The 11,320-nt window shown below is 35.8% G+C and overlaps 1 protein-coding gene across 1 annotated transcript; it reads right to left on the minus strand.

The window, feature by feature from the left end:
• Positions 1 to 6,683: 6,683 nt before the first annotated feature.
• On the minus strand, positions 6,684 to 7,456 carry LOC110887782. The gene is made up of 2 exons (XM_022135351.1): positions 7,062 to 7,456; positions 6,684 to 7,011 (listed from the first exon to the last, which is right to left on the minus strand). The coding sequence occupies exons 1-2, from the start codon at positions 7,454 to 7,456 to the stop codon at positions 6,684 to 6,686; spliced, it is 723 nt and encodes a 240-aa protein (XP_021991043.1).
• Between the last annotated feature and the right edge of the window lie 3,864 nt (positions 7,457 to 11,320).

The following is an 11,320-nucleotide window of genomic DNA, read 5'->3' on the forward strand; positions in this document are numbered from 1 at the left end:
GTAACAAGTTTTCTAAAATTGACACTTTCAAGCGAAATTAGCTCTTCAAACGAAATACCTCCTTAAGCGAAATTAACCTCCTCAAGCGAAATAACCTGTTCAAACGAAATGACCTGCACAACAACTTCAAACGAAATCAGAAGATTCACACGAAATATGTTTTCGTGCGAAATCACAAACGAAATATGATTTCGTGCGAAATTAACTTGTATTCAAACGAAATTAACCTCTTTGGTACGAAATAGCTAATTTCGTATGAACTATCTCAAACGAAGTCTAATTTCGTGCGAAATTAGCAACAATTTCAAACGAAATCAAGAGGGCTATTTCGTGCGAAATTATGCTGATGTCATCATGCCGGTCAAACTTTTGTCAAATTGATCAGGTTAAAGCTCGATTTTAGGTCCAATTTTCTCAAGGCTTTGTTAAAACACAACTTCGCATATAATATGTAAAATTCAAACCATTTTATCCGTTAAAACTTGTTCAAATTAGAAAAGAAGGTGTAGAAGTCAGAAAATCTGATGAAATCAAGCTGAATTTGCTAGAACTCCTCCTCCTGAGCTCTGATACCTGAGCTCTGATACCACATGTGGGATCGTTTTCACGACCGAAACGAGTCGTTCAGAGGCGTTCTACTCAATATGAAGGCGGAAACAGACATATCGAGTTCGATTCAGCTGGATATTCACTTTAAATGTCTTTCTGATTGATTTGACAAAGTTTTACAGCACGTTGACACTTCGGCAGCACTTCGGCTCCGGAATCACACATGCAGAACTACTTTAAACGAAATTACAAGACCCGTATTTATAGACTACCTAATTTCGCATGAACAGGCTCAAGCGAAATTACATACAAATGAAATTACCATATCAAGCGAAATTATCTGCTAATTTCGTACGAAATTACCAGTGGATAATTTCGTGCGAAATTATCCTCTTGACAGATTCCTCGAAATTCGTGCCCTGATCTATACACAATCCTACAAGACTCGATACAAGACGAAGTCGACGGACGTATGCACCAACAATTGGTCCCGAATTGGTTCAAGAGACGACAGACAAGATTATACAGATCCGAGAGCGCATCAAGGTGGCTCGTGATCGACAAAAGAGCTATGCGAACCAAAGAAGGAAACCTTTGTAATTTCAAGTGGGAGATATGGTTTTACTAAAAGTCTCACCCTGGAAAGGTGTAGCACGCTTTGGGAAGCGTGGAAAGTTGAACCCGTAATACGTTGGACCGTTTAAAATCCTGGAAAGGATTGGTCTTGTAGCTTACAAGTTGGATCTACCCTCAGAACTGAATGGCGTTCATGATATATTTCATGTATCTAATCTGAAAAAGAGTCCAACTCAAGAAACAGTTGTCATTCCTGCCGATGAAGTCCACATTGACGACACACTCCACTTTACCGAAGAACCTGTTGAGGTTACTGATTGGAAGGTTAACAAGATACGTAGGAGTAGTGTTAAACTTGTCAAGGTTCGTTGGAACGCGCATCACGGCCCAAAGTTCACCTGGGAGCGTGAGGATCACATGAAAGCAAAATAGTCGCATTTGTTCCCCAACTCCCCTGCAGCTAGTAGCAGAACTAAAAATTCAGGACGAAATTTTCTTAATAGGGGGAGAATGTGACAACCGTCAAAAATCCAGGTATCCGTACAATTAATTAACCATGATTAGTGCTTAATGACTATGCTAAATTACAAATAATTGTTTTCTAAATACTGCATCATACTTACATGTGCATCACATATTGCATACTGTCACAACATTATTACATGCAAACCATATTGACATAAATGATGCACAAAGCACATCTAGCACAGTTAGCGGATAACTCAGAAAAATGCTGACGAAGTTCAGTACATAGATAGACAGTGTTTTGAGACCCAGTATGGGCCAGAGACTAAGTACTACACTAGTATAGTTTGTTGGGAAGTAAGGACCACAAAACTGCATTCCTAAGTGATAGTTTAAGTGCCGGAAAGTGCCTAAAACTCACTCAAAGTGCTGAATTCAGCATAAATCAGCAAAAATCAGCTTTTTAACAAACTAGTAACATGCAAAAATATGACTAAATGGTCCTGAATGCTTTCCTAAGTGGGGGGAATTAAAAGTGTCACGAAAGGGTACATAAATAACACTAAACGGTATAGTTTAGCACTTTAACGAACAGGTATCTAACCGAACAACCGGACACTACCCGAAACAACAAAATTATACTAGAAGCATTGTTTTAATGTTTCTGAGCTAGTTATGATCCACGAATAACCTAACACACTATATAACACATAATATGCATGAACACTAATCATCACACTTGAAATCTAACTAGATTGCCTAACCTACCATTAAACCCCAACCAAGACACCCCCCTTCCAATTGACGGTCACAAGTGGGTCCCCCACTTGTGATTTCTTTTGATCTCATAAGATTGTGATCTTGGATTTGTTATGTACTTAGAGAACACTTTATCCATTGGTTAATCCCTAAACATGTGTATAAGTGAGACATGAAGGATCATAACCTCATTATCTCACACATTCAAACACACAACATCTTTCTCCTTCCCTTCTTCCCCCTCTCGGCAGAACACCATCAACCATACCACCACCATTGTCAAGCTTTGGTCATCCAATCCAAGTTCATCACAAGGTGCAAGAAGGTGTCTAAAGAAGCTTAGAGCTCTTGGAGATTGAAGGACCACTTCCAGTTGCTTTTATCCATCACATTTACCACCTTCATATTCTTGTGTTCTTCCCTAGCCCTTGTGCTAGTAGTAAGCTTCTTGTCACTTGAATTTATTCTCTTTTAGTTTGTTAAAAGATGATATGTGATGAAAATCATGAAGAACACTAAAGAACCTAATCATGAAACATGAACATAAGCTTGATATATGAAGTAATCTTGATGAAACTAAGTTGTTTATATTATGAATGCATGTTGATCATTGATTTGTTTGTAAAGATGATGTTGATCATCATAGCATCTTGCTAAATCATGATTAAAAACATAGTTTAGCAAGATGAGAAATGTAAGAAGTTGTAGGATGAATGATCATCCACCACTATATCATGAACTTGAAAAGAATACTTGATTTCTTGAAAAATAATAATCAAAGTGAGTTAATAATCATATTGATCTAAGATTTATGAATGGCTTTCCAAAAAGAACCAAGTTCAAAATATGCTTTTTAGTAGATCTTGGTTCTTACTTAAACATACACTATTTTTGGTGGTGAAACAAGTGTAGAAACACTTGTGAAACAAGAGGATTTGATAAAGAAATGTTTTTGTAAAACATGTTTACAAGTTGTAAATACCTAAATCTTACAAGAATGAAACTTTCACAGAAGTAAACACATTTTAAAGGGTAACTAAACCTACTAAACACGCTACCAAGTTACTACAAGTTTTTATGAAAGTTCAAGTTCATGTTGTTAGGTAAATTACATAATTTTGGCACTAGGTAAGTGTTGATTGAATTATTGATTGTTTGAGATGATTTTAAAAAGAAAATGATATGCTTTGATAGCATGGACACCTCCATTTTTAGGGGAAACTATGGCAAAATTTTCTAAAAATATAAACACTTAGAAAGATATTTTCAAACAAATATTTACTAGTGTATTTTGATCATGAGTTTTCAACATAAACCTTGCCATTGATTTTGTTACAAAAATACAAATATTGGAGGTTGGTTTTTGTAAATAAAAATAACTAAATATGTATTTGAAAGGTAAATATTCAGAAGACACATTGTGTGTGATTATTTGTATACTTTATGTATTAGTTATATTATTTTAGGATTTGAAATAATATAACTTAACATATACCAAGAAATTTCAATCCAAAATACTACAAAAAAAATCTCAACGAATTAATATATAAGTTAGACACATAATATTGTGAAACTGAACGAAAGAACGTAACTTACAAAATATTCCGAAAAATACCGTTATAAATATATTTTTGGTAAATAATATTTTGGAAATAAGGGATGAAAATATGATTTTTATGATTATTACAAAAGTTATATCATATTTTCGACAAGGAGAAAATATATTATTTTTGGGAAGTAAAAATATATTTTCTTGGAATATTTAGAAGATATATGATTTTTGAGAAAAATATATATTTTCTTGAAATACATTATTTTTGGATAAAAATAAGTTTAAATATATTTTCTAAGTTAGACTTAAAAATATATTATTTTGGAACTACAAATACAAGAATACGAATACACATGTATGAGATACCCCCATCCTTGGGAATGAAATATAAGTGTAAATACATGAGAAGTATTATTACAAAATATTGTTTAAACAAGTTATTCTAAAATTAAATATAATTTAAAGTTAAAATAATTATTATTTTAACAGGTAATTATAACTTAGAATAATATGGAAGTCATAAATGAGACGTAACTCAAACACGTAAATACTAAGGCAAGGCACGGCCCGTTCGTGTAATAGACATTAGTACATTGTAGGTAGTCGTGTTTGCTGAAGAGATTTGAGTTACGAGTACCGAAGACGCAAGACAGTGAGTTCATGTCCCCCTTTCTTTTAAATGTTTTCAGTTTTACAACTTCGGGGGTGAAATACATGTTACAATTGTTTACAAACGTTTTATACATGGTATGGTTAGCTAAGGAGGGTTACTGCTTGATCATGTGAGCAGTGGGTACAACACTTAAGGCCATTAATCCTCGTCATAGGACCGAGGGACATGAGTGATAGATCTATTTGGGTGTAGCGAGCCCACACCCATGAGGACCAGGGTGGCCCATGTAGTGACTATGTCCACATACTAATGCCGTGGCAAAATCCTCTAGGTTTGAGTTTTCCTGCACCATTTCACATACCATTGGCCTTGCAAACCATTGGTGATCTGTTTTTCCTTATTGCTACATACCAGGGCTTACATACATACAGACATACTTTAAAGGTTATTCATACACAGTCAAACACATGAACTCGCTCAACTTTTGTTGATGTTTTCAAATTACATGTATTTCAGGGAACTAAGTGGATCTGGCAGGTGTTTGCATGTTTCAAGCTGCGTCATGAATAAAAGATGTCATCCAAGGTCATTAGGGTTTAGGCGATGTATCTTAATCCTGGACGAGATATATGGTTCTAAACTATGGTTTATTTAGGATCTTTTGTCGAGTTCTCGTGAGCTCACTAAAACATGTTATGGTTTGTAATTTGAATTCGGTGTCAACGTTTCAGACAATTATATTATGTTATTTTCAAACTTAATTTATGGACGAACATCAATGGTTTTATCATATAGCGTTGTTATGATTGAATGCTATGGTATTAAGAAAGTCACACCAATAATCACGCTTCCGCAAAAGTCAGGGTGTGACACACCGGAGCCTGTTCTGTTTGCCTGAGTTTATAACCCCCAAACTCGCCGCTTTCAACTTAATTTTTTTGAACGACCACTTTCATTAAAACGAAACACTCCTAGCAAGATGCTAGAGCACACACAAACAACAAACAAAGATTACAAAATAAAATTACACCGATCGTTCCAATCTAAGTCTTTGTAAGGCGATCGATTCTTCATCCACAAATAGCCCAACGCTTTGATGTTTTCCTTTATTTTGTTGATATTAACCGCTTTATTTCGAAAAATAATATTGTTTCTTGCTTTCCAAATACACCACGCCCCCTTGAATATAATCGCTTGTATACCTTTCTTCTTCTTTTTGCTCGTTTTTACATAACTATGCATCTTTACCAAATCTTTAACTGAGAAGGCGAAAAAATTTGGAATTTTGCGTCACTCATTTATAGCTTGCCAAATAACCATAGCAACCGAACAAGACGTGAGAAGATGGTCGCAATCTTCTTCCGCTTCGCCGCATAAACTACACAAAGTGTTAGTGATATTTACTCGTCTTCTTTAAGCGTAACTAAGGTGGGTAGGTTGTTGTCAATAGCTTTCCACATAAATGTGTTTAGCTTCTTAGGAAGCCACCCATTCCATCTCCATTTAAACGCGTTTGTATTCTGTTTGGAATTACACAGAACCAACTTCATAGATGTCACTGTAAATACACCTTTGTCTTCCGGCTTCCACTCCCATCGATTCGGTTCCCTCGACAACTTCGCTTGTTTTACCACATCTTCCAGCTTGGTTAAATCATCTAGTTCCTTACGGTTGAAATTTAGTCTTTTCCATCTCCACTGCCATGAGACATTCTGATTATCTATAATCACACACTCTAGAATCATTACATCTTTAAATGTTTCTAACCCATACAAATCAGGAAAGACTTTTTTAAGAGGTTCATCTCCAATCCACAAATCCCACCACAAGCAAAGTTCATTCCCTTTCCCTACTGTCCCTTTGAAACAATTTTCTAAAAGAATATTATGTTGTTTTAAGTTCTTCTCCAGTCCCATTATGGTTTTCCACGCACCAGCAAACGAAGTAACATACGACATATACGACACCCTTCTTTTATTATGGTGAATTGCTTCAACAACTTTCTTCCATAAAGCTTGTTTCTCGATTTTGAACCGCCACCACCATTTGGTTAGTAAAGCAATATTAGCATCCCTTATAGGCGTTATACCGAGGCCCCCTTCCTCTTTCGGTCTCGTTACTTTATCCCATTTCGCCCAACACATTTTGTGTTTTTCATCCGTTCCTCCCCTAAAAAAAATTACGCCTTTTTGCCTCTAGTTGATTTATAATTTTGGTTGGAGCTTTATAAAGAGAGAAGTAGTACGTAGGTATCGCTTCCATAACCGCCTTGATTAAAGTGAGGTGACCTCCTTCCAACAATATAGATTTTTTCCATATCGCTTGTCTTTTGTCGAAGACTTGCAAGACCGATTTCCAATGCGCACTGTTGTTCATATTAGCTCTTATCATTAGGCCAAGGTAAACACATGGGAGTTTCCCATTTTGACATCCAATATCTTTAGCCATCTTCTTAACCTCCTCTTCCGAAACACCAATCCCAAAAAGACTCGATTTGCTATATTAATGTTTAACCCCAAAGCAAGATTAAAACATCTAAGCAATCACGCCATATTTAACACGCTCTCCTTTTCCCATTCCCCTACCAAAAGCGCGTCATCCACGAACAATAAATGCATAATCGAGGGGCCTTTATTTGGTAGTTTTATGCCTTGGAAAATACCTTCGTCCGCAGCCTTTTCCATAATTATAGAAAAAGCCTCCATTCCTATGAGGAATAGGAAAGGAGAGATAGGATCACCCGGTCTAAGACCGCGAGAAAATTGGAATTCAAACGAAGGGGAACCGTTTATCAACACCGAGGATCTAGCCAAAGCTAGGATTGCCTGAATCCACTTGCGCCATTTTGTCGGGAAGTTCATTTGCTCTTGAATCGAATCTAAAAAGTCCCAATTTAGATATTTAAACCGGGAACTACCAAACAAATAGCAACCTGGACTCATAGATATAGTGAACTAGATTCCGGCTAACATCTGACCACCAATATCACCGGTGACTAAAACCACAGTACCTCCTTCACATTTCAGATCGAGCAACTTCCTTCTAAATGTGGATGTTCACAAATCTTGAACCTCTTGTTTCCGGAAGAAAGCTCCTTATCCATACTTCAACATGCAACACCTTAGATGACTATAAGGAACCAGCTCCAACATTGTTAACCTTCGCCACCAGTCATGAGTTTCAACCAACACTTTCAGTTTTTGGATGAACAAAGTCGCAGGATGAACTAATAAATTCACTAGATCTATAAATTTATCAAAAACATAAATCTGCAACTGATTAATGTCTCTGTCGAAAACGAGACTGAAACGAGCCAGTGTGGCTCTGATACCAAATGATGATCTGTTCGATTTTGTTACGATCTCGGTTTGATAAATAATAATGAGACGGATTGATTTGTGAACCATAAAGAAACAAAAAGATGTATGAATAATAGTTTAGAAAAAAAGATTTCATTGAAATGGATAAGAACAATACATAATAATCATCCACCCCGGGTGAGCTCCTAGGTGAGCTCCCCGGGAGTGGTTGCTCACAAATGCACCCCCTACAAATGACGTGTAGTAAACTATTTATAGACCTTGAGCCTTGTCCTCCATGGAAACCGCCCCTTTCTTTAAAAACCACTAAAATTGCTAAAACATACTAACTATAACAAATTAACTCGCTACATCATACAAATAATAATCTCGCCAATTAAAGTTGCCTTAATTAATAACATCATTATCCGATTTGACCCAACAGTGGGCTTCTCTAAATGGATTTAAACAGAGCTCGATCATGTCCATTTAGGAAATTGATCATCCTGATTATCCATTGGGGGTACTCTTCTCGTACTAAAGTCGGAGGCTTTGACATAGACCCAATATTAAATGCATTGTTCCATGATTGAAAGTTTGCCATTTTGATTTAAAGTTTAAAGCTTTGAAATACATAGTTTACAAAAAGATATAATCGTTTGAAAATAAGTTATTCAATCTGCTCTAATACCAATTGTTGATAAACAATCTTTAAGCAAAATGGAAACTGATTTCAACAAGATAGAAAATAGTGTGCGAAAATAGAAATCAAACTTTTAAGAAAGCAGAGTACAAAATTTTCAAGTCTATATCACTTTGAAAGATTACATGATGTTTGGGTGGTTATTGGCTCTTATAAAACGTATACTTAAATAGTTTGTGTAAGTGAAGAGAAGTGGAGTGTGTCAGGCACGACTCATTTACTCATAGAGGATTTTTTTCTATAATTATAGTAAATATTTGTATGAATAAACATTTGTTTATTTATACACTTGACATGTGAAAAAGTTTCCTTTTGGCATATTCAATGAATCCGCCATTCCATTTGTTATCTTGGAAGTTGCGCATACCTTTTCAGGTATGGCAAGTGGGGACATGATTTCTGATGACCCTGGTCATCAGATTTCGGATGACTTGTTCTGATCAGATCTGATTCTAATTATCAGATTATCATAAGATTGATCAGAATCTTTTAATCTAGTCTTTTTCATTCTTTTTAGATGATTGTCTGATCTTTCCTTATGCGGTGTCCTTCTACTCTTGTCCTTTGTCAAGTATCTTCCTTAGCTTTGACTTGTTGACTCATTCAACATCACACCTAATCAGTATGTCAGATTCTTTATCATATTTCTTCAACACTTACATTGATGAATAAAAAGATCCTAAAAAAAGAAAACGAAAACAGATTTGTGAGTGATCAAAATCATGTGAAAACTTAAGAAGAAGAATAGAAGCTCTTGAACAATGAGCATAGAAAATTTTAAATTTGAGGGGGTGATTACTGGGTCAAATTTAACCCACAACTATCGTGTGACAACTGTGATCTGTAATCATCGTATTATGTAAAACACTGTCCGTTATCAATAAAACAATATGGTTTGGTGTTATTATGTGTATTTTGGTGTTACTATATGTGCAATTGTGTTTATTAATTTTACAATTTGATTCGATACCGATTTCAAGCTTTAAATCACTTTCTGGAAGGTTATACGCAAACTGGTGCTTAAACGCAATCAGTTTAACGCGACGTACACTCCGGAATTGTGACGTAAGCCAAACATACCCTAAATATCCCTTGCATAACTTAGAAATAAGTTTCGAAGGATTCGGTATGGCGAAAACATGTTTATTTGAACTAAAGAACTAATTACGACAAAACTGCGAAACGAACATTGGTGACCGCCCGGATAATATTTAAATCCCACAAATATTCTGTTATGATTAAAATTTTATTTTAATCAGGTTCGTGTTGAAAAATAAATTAAAAACGTTATTTTTCAAGTTTAAGCGCGTCCCGTGTGTTCCTACGCGACACAGTGCTTACACTGCAAAACGCAGACAACGCAGCAAACCCAGGAATATGCCAGGAATATGCCAGGAATATGCCAGGAATATACCAGGAATATACCAGGAATATGCCAGGAATATGCCAGGAATATGCCAGGAATATGCCAGGAATATGCTAGGAATATGCCAGGAATATGCCAGGAATATGCCAGGAATATGCTAGGAATATGCTATATGGAAGGTCTATAAATACCACCATTCCATCACTCCATCATTCCACACTCAACACTACACTCCACCTCCTCCCTCCTTCCCCAAATCGGCAGCCATCAACCACCACCCTACCACCATCATCCGACCTTGTTCCATCCATTCTATTACCATACAAGGGTGCAAGGAGACACACAACGAAGCTTGGTGCGTTCGGAAGTCGAAGGACCGCTCTCGTTTTCTTTTATCCACCACTTTTCTACACTCGAACTCCCCTAGCCTTGTGTTAGTAGTAAGTTCCTTAGATCTTCATCTTGTTCATGTTTTTATGTGGTTAATGATGTTTAAAGATCAAAAGATGGAAATCCTAATGAACATAAACAAGTCTTGAAGTGTAACTAACTAAAGATGGAGTATGGTTAAAGTAGTGTTAAAATGATGAATGAAATATGATATTGCTTGATAAATCTGATACAAATAAGTAATAATCTGCTGTAAGTATTGTTGTGATCGCTAAACATGTTAACGGAATCAATCGAACGCACTTTATGATGATAAGAGACTGAAAACAGCATGCTGATCTGCTTTTCCAGCCACCTTTAACTGGCTGTAACTGCATCATAACTTAACAAAAACTTTATTTTCTTAAGTCTATAATGTGTTATTATAAAATACGGTTCTAATGACACCGGAATCATAATTTTTGGACCCCGTTTACTATTTTTAAAGTGCCTTTCCGTAACAGCAGCTTAAGCTGAATTTTTCTGCTGAAAATGTGCGTCCTATTTTCAGTCATAACCTGGATTCTGTGTAGGATTAGATCATGAAACTTATACTGTAGATGGTCACTGTTGTCGCCGTGACCCTCCAACTGGAATTACGTCAATCGGACTTGCGATTAATTTTTAGTGAATTATTCCGTAGACTGCGGTCAGAAAGTAACAAATCTGCTTTAATCCGGGAAAATGAATTTTTATAAAATAATGGTACTGAACTACACCCCGATATTTTTACACAATAATACTTGATTCATGTAAGATGTTCTGTAAAAATTTGGGAATTTTTAGAATAAGTTAACCATTTTATTTAAATGTCCGAAAACAGTCTAGTTTCATATACATTAAAACAGAAGTGACATAAGTAGTAATGTTTAGGGCGGATAAACAATTGAGGGATTGTGTTAATGTTTAAAAACGCACCCGAAGGTGAGTACATATTTCCCTTATTTTACTGTTTTCAATTGTTTTGGGGTGATTCATATGTATCAAAACGATTTCGATGTTTTAACGA

Source organism: Helianthus annuus, chromosome 11 (assembly GCF_002127325.2).
Source record: "Helianthus annuus cultivar XRQ/B chromosome 11, HanXRQr2.0-SUNRISE, whole genome shotgun sequence".
NCBI classification, from domain to species: Eukaryota; Viridiplantae; Streptophyta; class Magnoliopsida; order Asterales; family Asteraceae; genus Helianthus; species Helianthus annuus.